Here is a 13,696-nt window from a genome sequence, read left to right as displayed (position 1 = left end):
AAGTTCAAAATTTCGGATATTGAATCAAAAGTACATAATGATATACTTTAATCAAACCAAAATTATATAAATTGATGCAGTAAGCAAGACATTTAAAATATGAAACGGGACAATTTGTTGACTTTTGCCTCCGAAAATCGTAGGCGCGTGAGTTAGGTGAAGCCTAACCAAGACCAAAATCTAACAACATTCAACTTGGAAACAATTTGAAACCTATGAAGTTTGTAAATAAGAGGACTTTCTGTACTTATAACAAACACATTAATACACATTAATAACACATTAATACACATTAATAAACCCATATTAACCCTTTTATCCCCAAAGGACGTACTGGTACGTTTCCCAAAACTCATCCCTTTACCACTATGGACGTACCGGTTCGTCCTTGCAAAAAACTGCTATTTAAAATTTTTTTTGCATATTTTTGATAATTTTTTGAGAAAATTCAGACATGTTCCAAGAGAATGAGACCAACCTGACCACTCTATGAAGAAAATTAAGGCAGTTAGAGCAATCTGAAATAAATATACAGCAAAATGTGCTTGAAAAAAAAAAAATAACCCCTGGGGGTTAAGGGTTGGAAAGTTCCAAATAGCCTGGGGGTAAAAGGGTTAATTTATTTCATTTTAGAGTACTTACATTAACGGAATCCTTGCAAAGTCCCACCACTTGAAGCCACTGTTTGAGGGAGGGGTAGAGCTGAAGCTCCTTCGGCAGGGGCACACCAGAGGGCAAGTGACGCTTCGTTACTAGCTGAAGACTGAAAAGCTTTACCAACTTGCCCTGAAAGGAGATGAAACATTGTTAAAAAGCTTCTTTACTACCGTGACCAGACATGTGAAATACCTCAAGAGATGAAGGATAGTCATATATATATCTAAAATTTTAAGTAATTTTTATGACCAGACATGTGAAATACCTCAAGAGATGAAGGATAGTCATATATATCTAAAATTTTAAGTAATTTTTATGACCAGACATGTGAAATACCTCAAGAGATGAAGGATAGTCATATATATCTAAAATTTTAAGTAATTTTTATGACCAGACATGTGAAATACCTCAAGAGATGAAGGATAGTCATATATATCTAAAATTTTAAGTAATTTTTATGACCAGACATGTGAAATACCACAAGAGATGAAGGATAGTCACAAATATAAAAAATTTTAAGTAATTTTGTATTTTTCCTAACATACTTACCGAGAACTACTTTCTTAGGAGTTACCTGTAATCTCCTCTCAACCGACCAGAGTTTTGTGTAGTATACCCTACCTCCGTTTTCTATGGAGGACTAACCCAGGAGAAAGGAGAACGTGCCCTGAGGGTAGACCTGAGCTAGGTCGGCGTTAGCTTGGGTCTCGAAACATTGTTAAAAAGCTTCTTTACTACCATGACCAGTTACATAAAATACCTCAAGAGATGAAGGATCGTCACAAATCTCTTTTTAAAGAATGACCAACAGTGAGGAACAAATGATTACTTTTACAGTTTGTATCTGAAAGATCTATCTTAATGTTACTGTTTTTAAAATATTTTAAATTAATTGTTCATTACTTCTCTTGTAGTTTATTTATTTTTTTTATTTCTTTTCCTCATTGGACTAATTTACCATGTTGGAGCCCTTGGGTTTATACCATCCTGCTTTACCAATTAGGGTAAAAGCTTAGTTTTTTGTAATCATAATAAATAATAATCTCTAAAAATAAATATCAGAATCTGCAGAACATTATTAATTACAATACACAGTTGCAGCATTTCTAATATACTGTATCTAGCACTTAAAAACACTACATTGTTGCCATGGCAAAAGTATGTTTCTGCCAAGCAAGATGGAGACACTTGATCTGTTCTATCACGTGTCTCTGATAAGATGGCAAACAGATTGCCTGAAATTACATATAAAAATCAGGCTATATATCAGATTGGTGAGATTGGTGTTACTGTATGGACACGAGTCGTGGTATGACAATGAAATATCCAACAGATTTCGTAGTGTAGATTTGAGAACAAAGCCCTCAGAAGAATATTGGGAGTTAAATAGCAGGGCAGGATTAGAAATGAAACAAGGAGAGAGATTACTTGAGTGCCTTGTGTGGATGAGATCATGGTGAGGGGTAGATGGAGATGATTTGGGCATGCTCTTAACACTCTCCATGGTGAGGGGTAGATGGAGATGATTTGGGCATGCTCTTAACACTCCCCATGGTGAGGGGTAGATGGAGATGATTTGGGCATGCTCTTACCACTCCCCAAGAGAGATTGGTTCATTAAACTTTTAAATGGGCTCCACAAGGCATTAGAAAAGTTGGAAGACCTAGGCCTACATGGCTGAGGACTATGAAGCACGAAATAGATGATGATGAATGGAGAAGTATTGATTTAAAAAGACCACGTTAGAGATAACTGGCGAAATCTAACCGAGGCCCTTTGGTGTAGATGATGATGATGATGAATTATCATTAACTTTATTACTGTCTGTATTTCAAAACTCTGACTCCAACCAGATTATTAATATTATTAATAGCTAAGCCACAGTCCTAGTTAGAAAAGCAGGATGTTATAAGAATTTCAATACCGTACGGGCTCTCAAATAGCCCAGTGAAGAAAGGAAACAAGAACACAGAATAGTGTGCCGAGTTTACCCTCAAGCAAGCAAACTCTAACCCAAAATGGTGGAAGACCATGGTACAGAGGCCATGGCATTACCCAAGACTAAAGAACATTTTAATTTGGAAGTGTACTTCTCCTAGAAGAGCTGCTTACCATATCTAAAGAATCTCTTCTATCCTCATTAAGTGGAAAATAGCCCCTGAACAATTATGGTGCAATAACCAATCTCTTCAGTGAAGAATTTTTCAGTTACCTTAGCGTTGTTAGGAAAGAGGAGAATGCGTAAAGAATAGGCTAGATTATTCGGTGTACGTATATGCACAGGAAAAATGAGCTGTAACCAGAGAAGTATCTAATGTAGTACTACCTGGCCAGTCAAAGGACCCAATAACTTAAGCGGTAGTATCTCAAATGAGTGGCTTGTGCCTTAGCGAAGCTAATAGCTGCAGATGACCTGGTTTACCAAAATATACCTTCTGCCTGAAATATATGTGGCTTATCCACATGTATATTCAGCTTATCAAAAGACAGAGGGGAAGAGGGACTATCTGCCACCCAAAATTGCTTAGCCACGTATGCTACTCGAGTCATATCGTAACTCGCAAGAAATAAGTACTGTAAATATTCACATTGTAGTGAAAAACTGTCTTGTACCTCTCCATGTGAAATATAAGAATAGGAATGATTCGCTTCTGACACGCATATGCAAACATAGTGGAAGACAACTCAGCCAAGTCCCATTTCTATAGGGGAGCACTGTTTTGGAAGAGCCATTTCTGCTTCAAGAATTTTCCCTTTTTCCAAGTCTACCATACAGTCTCTCAACTTCTTTCTTGATTTTCCTCCTCTACCCTGCGCATTCATCTCTATGTCATTTCTACCAATATGGTCTTCGTAGGTGTCGGTACTATCTCAGTCTCCCCTCTTGCCCGTTCTTTACAGATAGAGAAAATGACTAGGTGTAAAACTACTTCATAATAATACAATCGAAATAACTGCTAGTCACATATGCAATGCAGTACACATTGTATAAACTAATAAAGTGTCTATTGGCATGTTAACCCTTTCGCCCCCAAAGGACGTACCGGTACGTTCTTGCAAAACACTGTTATTTACATGTTTTTGATAATTTTATGAGAAACTTCAGGCATTTTCCAAAATAATGAGACCAACCTGACCTCCCTATGACAAAAATTAAGGCTGTTAGAGCAATTTGAAAAAAATATATAGCAAAATGTGCTCGAAATTTAACCTTATGGCGGGGTAAAAGGGTTAAGTGCTTGTACACACCTCATTCCTCCTACCCCAGTGCATACTGTCAAAGCCTTTAATCATACAAATGCACAAAGAGAGAAAACAATGAACAGAAAGAAACCACCGTAAATAAGCGACGGTAATTTCAGGTCTACATCTTAACCAGAATTCTTCCTGGGTAGGAGATAAGAAAAAAAAAAATTTACTTCTGAAAATTCCAGCAGATCGTATTGTATTAATTATGCAATTTAGTGTTGTACTGTACATGAAAATGGGGTTGTTGATATTTATATTTAAAAAATTCATTGTATGATTAAAACAGCAGTAGTTAAAGAAATACAGTACATGTTTATTGGATGTATGTAAGCCTTATCATAATTTACTGAGTAGGAGTTGAATCAGTAGAACTTCAAAAGTTCAAAGTTGGAGCAAATGTTTTTATGTTGACCAGGCTGACATGAGTCTTTTTATTGTTTATATATGACATATCTGTTTTCGACGTTGTTAATAGTTTATAGAGGACATGTCTGTTTTGACGCTGTTACTGTTTTTGGAATGATATATTGTTAATTTATTCTCATCATTTATTTGTTTCCTTATTTCCTTTCCTCACTGGGCTATTTTTCCCTGTTGGAGCCCTTGGGCTTATGGCATCTTGCTTTTCCAACTAGGGTTGTAGCTTGGCTAGCAATAATAATAATAATAATAAGTGACAACTTGAGGGTCTCTGTTACAGTTGAGGACTCACATAGTAAGGATGTCAACTGCGTCAACCCTTCCGGATGAAGATATCCAGTTGGGCAATATATTTTTGACAAATTACATTCACTATCTGATAAAGCTTGCTGAGCCAAATGCAGAGACTCCCAGCTGGAGCTTCAAGGTCTTCTGGCAAGATTAAAATCCCACAGAAGTGTCAACAGAGATAGCCAGAAGTGGAAGCCACATGGAGGAACTTTATAATCCAGGTAAGGAGTTTAGTAGCTGATAAACAAGTATACAGTAGTACTGATTTTCTTTTAATCTTAAAAGACACTTAAGTGGAAAAAATTAGTTGACGATCGTACAGCAGTTTCCCAGTTTCGAAACCATCAAATTAAAGGCTACATGCCGTGAAATTGCGCTCCAGCGTGTTTCTTCATCACATCTACCCTTGTGAGCCGAGGAAGACGGCCGCTTCACAGCCCACCTGATAACATCGCTAGTTTGCGATAATGAACAGACGTTCCGGAGGTAAGGCTATTCTTTCCTTGGGAAAGCAACCCAGTAGGTGTAGGGTGGGGGAAAGAATCAAATAGACCTCACACTCCTCTCTCCTTGAAGAAGATCAAGGAATAAAGGGGCTCTCCCCAATGCTACTTCTAGAATCAGGTCTGGACCCCAAGTCAAGATCTCCCCTAGATGCTTGAGATTCCCTTTTGCTCTGCAAGATCTGTTCTTTGGTCCTGCTAAAGATCCTTACTTTCACTGAGGCTTGAGCCCTTCAGGAGAGGGGAAGGGGTTAGCTGACAACCTCCTATCCTCAGAGGTGTCAGGGAACCCAGGATTTGTAAAGGAAACTAATCTGTTCCAATGGATACTGGACATTCCATACCGGGAACTCTTTAATTTCAAGAGGGGAGGGAGGGTGTAAGGTCTACCCAAATTCCATCAGGCTATCAATAATTGTCGCTGGAAGAAATTACTCCCGTTGATCTTGAACTGCGATGGGTTTGAGGACAAGGGTCACCCAGACGAGAAAACGGGCCTCGAAAGCCGGCAAGGTCTACTGAATAGACCTACAGCTCATAATTATAAATGCAGGTTGGAGATAGAACGCTCTAGCTCTTGCAGGCATAAAGTCTCCTCTTGAAGAGTCTTAGATTTTTTGGGGAGTGTCTAGACGACGTGCAGTACGGCAAGGCGCGTTTAATTGATGTGTGTCTTAGGGCGTGCAAGGTATACACTTTTACATATTTTATTTAATTTTTATCCGTATCTTTTCACGATAAAATCACTGGACAATTTAACACTTTATATAATGTACATCATATGGGCTCAAGACTCAAAGGGTTAATACTAGAATACTTTTACAGCCACTTTAAGTGATTAGGCTAAGCAGATAATACTCTAAATTTCCAAACGCTAAAAAATTTTACTTTGTCAATACCATTCAATAAGTAAATCCAACTGGGTCTGTACATCGGAGGACACAGCTTAACTTGGCCATAAAAAACGTAAAGTTTGATCGCCTTTTACAAATTCAAAGATATGACAACCTAAGTAGACCCTCTTACCGTACCTACATCAGTGTATTACAAGTAGGCTGATGTCCAAGTTACCTCTACTCAAGATTATACTCAATTTTTTTTAATGAGGCGCATTTGCACGGACTCGCAGCGGTGCCCTTTTAGCTAGGAAAAATTTCCTGATCACTGATTGGTTAGAATAATCTTGTGCAACCAATCAGCGATCAGAAAAAGTTTCCAAGCTAAAAGGGCACCCCTGCAGGTCGGTGCAAATCTGCCTCGCTAAAAAGAATTGACTATCGTTAGCAGGTACACCTACCATGCTAAAAATTACCTCAATTTTAGAACAGCATCTACTTCACACAGTACTAATTTGATAAGTACAGTATATTGTTTACTTTTGTGAGACTGATTGTGGGTTTTTGTGTACGAGTTGCTTGCATTCGCTTTTGTGGTGGCCGATGTGGAAACGTCCCTGACTGGTGAACGCCAGACTGGGCTTGAGTCCCGCTCAAACTAATTAGTTCCTCTTGTCACTGCAACCTCACCATCCTTGTGAGCGAGGAATTGTTAGATAATCTCAGTGTTGTCAGGTGTATGAGGACAGAGGATAATATTTAAATAGGCTAGACTATTCAGTGTATATGTAGGGAAACGTAAAATGAACCGTAACCAAAGAGAAGTATCCAATGTAGTACTGTTCGGCAAGTCAAAGGACCCAATAACTCTCTAGCGGTAGTACCTCAACAGGTGGCTGGTGCCCTGGCCAACCTACCACCTACAAATCATTCTCTTGATATTAAACAATGAATTTGAAAAATGAATTGTTTATATTTAGTTGATCGATATGTAAGTTACTGTGCCCGTCCTCAATAGTGACTGAGAAAAATGCCAAAATAGCCAGCACTCAACCATTTCTTATGGGGAATTTCATTATCACTAAAAATGAAATTATTATATTGATCAATAGAGCCGTTAGGTGATAACTAAGAGGCAAGGTGAATGCAACTAATGTAACTATTTCAACGGATCATGAGTTTATATACATGCCGTTCTGAGCAAAAATTCAAACAAAATACATGAGCAGGGAGGCTTAAATAGGTTGTTATAGGTGCGAAGGGAGAGCGATACATAAAAAAAAAAAAAAAAATACCATTACAATGTAAGAGCATGTGTGAAAAACGTACCGTATAATAAATTTACCCATAATTGTTATTATATATGGGGAATATGAAAACTCATGAACGAAAGGTTTACCCTAGTACTGTATTCAGTCAGAAATGGATAAACCACATGGTGGGTTGTAGGAAGAATAAATGGTTCATGTACTGTATATGGCTTAAAATCAAAGTACATGGATGTATGTATGATAGCGGCCCCTGTATGTATTATGACGGATGACAGACTACGGCAGTCTAAGGGGGTTCGCATGGCCCCCGTTAGGTAAGTAGGTAAGGACACGGCTTGTATGTTAGGTTAGGGGGGGAAGTTTAAATTAGTTGATGTCTATTTATTACGGAAGCAGGGGGAACTGGCCGCTGATATACAAAGGCTCCAAAGTATATCTTCACCAAATTATCTTACCATAGGCTCAACCAAACTAAGAAAAGATTATGCTCTTCCATTGTACCCTGACAAAAACAGAAATACTGTACAGTACCTATCGTACGGACACAAGGTAGCAAGTAGGAAAAATATATGGTTCATGGATTTTGTTAAAATTTAAAAGTATCACATATATACCTAGTTACATTACCATAAATTAAACTTGTATGACACAAACTAAGAAAATGTCACAGCCTTCCACTGTACCCCGACTAAAACAGACATACGTAACCTACGGTGTTTATTGGGGGATGAATGTAGTTAGTTGGAACAAGGTACGCTAAGAATACGGTAGTCTAAGGGGGTCGGAGGAGGGCGTAGCCCGGGTTCTACAAATTACGATTGGGGCAAAATTTTCTCATCAAAAACTAGTTTTTCCTATGGGAAAACTTAAATTTCATTTATTAATTACACTTATTTACATTGCAAACAAGTAGTTAGCGAGATTTACTCCATTTTTTTATCAGAAATGTCCCAACAGGAACTAAGGTATTTATTTACAAGAGCGCACACTCCATTTACCCAAAAATATTGCATTCCTGCAACTCTCCTCTTTTTGTACAGTAATTAGGTTCTTTAAATGCTGGGAAAGCAAAAAATAGCAAGATATGTTGCGGGAGGGGGGAGGGGGAGGGGTTGGTGGAGGAGGTACTAAGCGACCAGTAACTGGCATCATCAACATAGTCAACCAAAGAGAAGTTCGTGACGTCAGCGTACATTTGGTATATATTCAAAATATATACTAAATTAAAAATGGAGTAATTACTCAAAAGTGTCACTATTTGTGGAAAAGTTTATTTCATATTTGGTAAATATTTGATATAAATATTAAAGTGGTTTTTTAAAGAAATATTTTGAGAATGACTAGTTTTCCCAGACGACGTTTCACTACACTAACGCCATCTATTGACCACTGCCTAAGGATGCCTGTCAATTTCCCGCCAATGAAAAGTCATACGCTGCAAAAATAGTCATTCACGTAAAAAGTTTCTTTAAAAAAAAATAATAATTATCAAGTATTACCAAGTAAAATATACAATTCACAAATAGTGACACGTTTAAGTAATTGATCCATTTTTAAGTTAGTATTTTGAATATATATCAAATGTCCGCTGACGTCACGAACTTCTCTTTGATTGACTATCAGGTAGCTTAGTACCTCCTCCACCAACCCTTCCCCCTCCCCCTTCCCGCAACATATCTTGCAATTTTTTTTTTTTTGCTTTCCCAGCATTTAAAGAACTGCCTGATTACTGTACATAAAGAGGAGAGCTGCAGGAATGCACAATTTTGGAGTAAATGGAGGGCGTGCTCTTGTAAACAAATACCAGTTAAGTGGAGAACCCTAGGTTAGGTTAAGTGGAAAAACCTTAGGTTAGGTGACGTTCTTGAGTTTAAAAGCTCCAATCTTAGTTCAATGAAAACCTGCTGACTGGATTACATTCACCTACAGTAAACAAACATAAGATAGACCTCGGGTCATTATTCGAGGTTGACCTCAAGTCCTCCGGCAGAAGGAAGAACCTCGACGTTACCTCGAGTGTCCTGATCTCCTGCTGGGTGAGCTGCTACCTTAACCTACAGTAAACAAACATCAAAATAGCCCTCTAGTCATCACTCGAGGTTGACCTCGAGTCCTCCTCCAGCAGAAGGAAGAACCTCGACTGTTACCTCGAGCGTCCTGATCTCCTGCTGGGTGAGCTGCTACCTTAACCTACAGTAAACAAACATCAAAATAGCCCTCTAGTCATCACTCGAGTTTGACCTCGAGTCCTCCTCCAGCAGAAGGAAGACCCTCGACTGTTACCTCGAGCGTCCTGATCTCCTGCTGGGTGAGCTGCTACCTTAACCTACAGTAAACAAACATCAAAATAGCCCTCTAGTCATCACTAGAGGTTGACCTCGGGTCCTCCTCCCGCAGAAGGAAGAACCTCGACGTTACCTCGAGCGTCCTGATCTCCTGCTGGGTGAGCTGATACCTTAACCTACAGTAAACAAACATCAAAATAGCCCTCTATTCATCACTAGAGGTTGACCTCGAGTCCTCCTCCCGCAGAAGGATGAACCTCGAGTTCTCGACTGTTACCTCGAGCGTCCTGATCTCCTGCTGGGTGAGCTGCTACCTTAACCTACAGTAAACAAGCATCAAAATAGCCCTCTAGTCATCACTAGAGGTTGACCTCGAGTCCTCCAGCAGAAGGAAGAACCTCGACTGTTACCTCGAGCGTCCTGGGCTCCTGCTGGGTGAGCTGCTACCTTAACCTACAGTAAACAAACATCAAAATAGCCCTCTAGTCATCACTCGAGTTTGACCTCGGGTCCTCCTCCCGCAGAAGGAAGAACCTCGACGTTACCTCGAGCGTCCTGATCTCCCGCTGGGTGAGCTGCTACCTTAACCTACAGTAAACAAACATCAAAATAGACCTCTAGTCATCACTAGAGATTGACCTCGAGTCCTCCTCCGGCAGAAGGAAGAACCTCGACTGTTACCTCGAGCGTCCTGATCTCCTGCTGGGGTGAGCTGCTACCTTAACCTACAGTAAACAAACATCAAAATAGCCCTCTAGTCATCACTAGAGATTGACCTCGGGTCCTCCTCCCGCAGAAGGAAGAACCTCGACGTTACCTCGAGCGTCCTGATCTCCCGCTGGGTGAGCTGCTACCTTAACCTACAGTAAACAAACATCAAAATAGACCTCTAGTCATCACTAGAGGTTGACCTCGAGTCCTCCTCCAGCAGAAGGAAGAACCTCCACGTTACCTCGAGCGTCCTGATCTCCTGCTGGGGTGAGCTGCTACCTTAACCTACAGTAAACAAACATCAAAATAGCCCTCTAGTCATCACTCGAGTTTGACCTCGGGTCCTCCTCCCGCAGAAGGAAGAACCTCGACGTTACCTCGAGCGTCCTGATCTCCCGCTGGGTGAGCTGCTACCTTAACCTACAGTAAACAAACATCAAAATAGACCTCTAGTCATCACTAGAGATTGACCTCGAGTCCTCCTCCGGCAGAAGGAAGAACCTCGACTGTTACCTCGAGCGTCCTGATCTCCTGCTGGGGTGAGCTGCTACCTTAACCTACAGTAAACAAACATCAAAATAGCCCTCTAGTCATCACTAGAGATTGACCTCGGGTCCTCCTCCCGCAGAAGGAAGAACCTCGACGTTACCTCGAGCGTCCTGATCTCCCGCTGGGTGAGCTGCTACCTTAACCTACAGTAAACAAACATCAAAATAGCCCTCTAGTCATCACTCGAGATTGACCTCGGAGTCCTCCTCCAGCAGAAGGAAGAACCTCGACTGTTACCTCGAGCGTCCTGATCTCCCGCTGGGTGAGCTGCTACCTTAACCTACAGTAAACAAACATCAAAATAGCCCTCTAGTCATCACTAGAGGTTGACCTCGGAGTCCTCCTCCAGCAGAAGGAAGAACCTCGACGTTACCTCGAGCGTCCTGATCTCCTGCTGGGTGAGCTGCAACCTTAACCTACAGTAAACAAACATAAGATAGACCTCGGGCCATCACTCGAGTTTGACCTCGAGTCCTCCTCCCGCAGAAGGAAGAACCTCGACTGTTACCTCGAGCGTCCTGATCTCCTGCTGGGTGAGCTGCTACCTTAACCTACAGTAAACAATCATCAAAATAGCCCTCTAGCCATCACTAGAGGTTGACCTCAAGTCCTCCTCCGGCAGAAGGAAGAACCTCGACTGTTACCTCGAGCGTCCTGATCTCCTGCTGGGTGAGCTGCTACCTTAACCTACAGTAAACAATCATCAAAATAGCCCTCTAGCCATCACTAGAGGTTGACCTCAAGTCCTCCTCCGGCAGAAGGAAGAACCTCGACTGTTACCTCCAGCGTCCTGATCTCCTGCTGGGTGAGCTGGGCGCTGGTGGCGCATTGTGAGCGAAGCCTTTCGAGATGTTCGGCCTGGGAGGCGATGAACTGGTGGTGGGTGGCGCAGGTATCAAGGGCCTTGGCCACCACCTCTGACGTCCCTCCTCCTCCTGCTCCGCCTCCTGCAGGAGGACCCTCCTGCTGGTGGTGTGACATCACACGCGCTCTTTCCCTTACTATCTGTCTATTGAGAGCGAACAAAGAAGTAGTAGTAGGCGCAATGAAGGGCGCTTTGCCTTCATGCTGATAATCTCCCGTCACTGATAATCTCCAACGAAGATTTGAAATGGAATTAAATGACACACCAGCACCACACACCCGCCATTACCACTACAACAAACACACTCAAGTGCGTTCTAGCACAAGACGGGCTTTTATTATTTCCTACTGTTTATTTGACTTTTTTAAAGATATTTCTATTATAATTCATATTTCCATCATATAAAAATAATAAATTTAATATTGAATTAATAATTTATCCAGATTTTCCACTTAATCCATATTCGACGTTTTATGAAATATAAATCGTATCAGAGAACTCTTGTATATATTTTTTAATTTTGTGTTATATAATGTTATTTAATATTATATATAATTGCAAATATAATGAATTCATTATCATATATAATATACTCAATTCAATTATATAAAGTGTAACACGAAAAATCTATTAATCGTATCTTAGAACGCACTTGCGAGATACAGCAGCCACACTCGAGTGCGTTCTAGCACAAGACGGATAGTTATTATTTCCTACTGTTTATTTGACCTTTTTAAAGATGTTTCTATCTTAATTCATATTTCCATCATATTAGATTAATAATTTATCTAAATATTCCACTTAATCCATATTCGACGTTTTATCAAATATAAAGCGTATCAGAGAACTCGTGTATATTTTCATATTTTTTGTTATGCAATGTTATTTCATATTTTATATAACAGCAAATATAATGGATTAATTATCATAATTAGTATATTCAATTCAATTATATAAAGTATAACACGAAAAAATCTATTAATCGCATGTTAGAACGCACTTGTGGGATACGTCATAGTTATTATCACTTGCCTTTAAATTGAATAATATCTTATGTTTTTAATATTTGATTAAATAATAATTCAAGATATGAATAAATCATTTAGTATACTATAAATAATACACTAAATATCTATCTGGTTATTTTGACGTAGAATCATAGAGTATTGTTGTGTTCGATTGTCCTTATCAGATCAAGAGTAAATGATTTCCTTTTATTTTCAACTTTCAGTTCTAATTGAATAATTCGTTTATTTATTAGTATAATATATATAATAACATCATATGATTTATATCTTATTATAAAATACATTGTGTATAATACTATTTCAATATACAATACGAGTAAATGATTTCCTTTTATTTTCAACTTTCAGTTCTAATGAAATAAATCCTTTATTTATTAGTATAATATATATAATAACATCATATGGCTTGTATCTTATTATAAAATACATTGCATATAATACTATTTCAATATACAATAGTTAAACTTTCAGTTCTAATTGAATAAATCGTTTATTTATTAGTATAATATATATAATAACATCATATGGCTTATATTCTATTATAAAATACATTGCATATAATACAATTTCAATATACAATATTGTTCAAAGCCTTCGAACTCCTTTGGCTTAACCTATATTACTAAATAACGGTTAAAATGAGTTTGTGTCAATAACTCAATGTAAAACCCTTTTAGAGAAACATAAGATATAATTAATATTGAATAGGCCAGAAGGCTAGCTTAAAATTAAATATATTTATGTTTTGTGCATTACTCTTCTTGGAGTTTGTTTATTTGTTTCTTTTCCTTACTGGGCTATTTTTTTCATATAGGAGGCCTTGGGTTTAGAGCATTCTGCTTTTCCAAACTGTCTTGGGTTAGAGTTCTCTTGCTTGAGGGTACACTCGGGCACATCATTCTATCTTATTTTGTTAGTTTTTATAGTATATATAAGAGATATTTATTTTAATCTCGTTGCTCTTCTTAAAATATTTTATTTTTCTTCGTTTCCTTTCCTCACTGAGCTGTTTTCCCTGTTGGAGCCCCTGG

The 13,696-nt window shown here is 38.9% G+C and overlaps 1 protein-coding gene across 3 annotated transcripts in view; it reads right to left on the bottom strand.

Moving 5' to 3' along the window:
* The window catches only part of LOC137624606 (kinase suppressor of Ras 1-like), a 68,622-nt gene extending 56,684 nt beyond the window's left edge, over nt 1–11,938 (bottom strand). For all 3 annotated transcript variants that reach the window (XM_068355564.1, XM_068355565.1, XM_068355567.1), the window contains exons 1-2: nt 11,553–11,938; nt 643–786 (exon numbers count right to left, since the gene is read on the bottom strand). In XM_068355564.1, the coding sequence (XP_068211665.1) occupies nt 643–786; nt 11,553–11,753 (345 nt within the window). In that variant the 5' untranslated portion in view covers nt 11,754–11,938. The remainder of the gene's footprint in view (nt 1–642; nt 787–11,552) is intronic.
* Nucleotides 11,939–13,696: the final 1,758 nt, after the last annotated feature.

Source organism: Palaemon carinicauda, chromosome 31, assembly GCF_036898095.1.
Source record: "Palaemon carinicauda isolate YSFRI2023 chromosome 31, ASM3689809v2, whole genome shotgun sequence".
In the NCBI taxonomy this organism is placed as follows: domain Eukaryota; kingdom Metazoa; phylum Arthropoda; class Malacostraca; order Decapoda; family Palaemonidae; genus Palaemon; species Palaemon carinicauda.
This window is presented reverse-complemented; position numbering and strand designations above follow the sequence as displayed.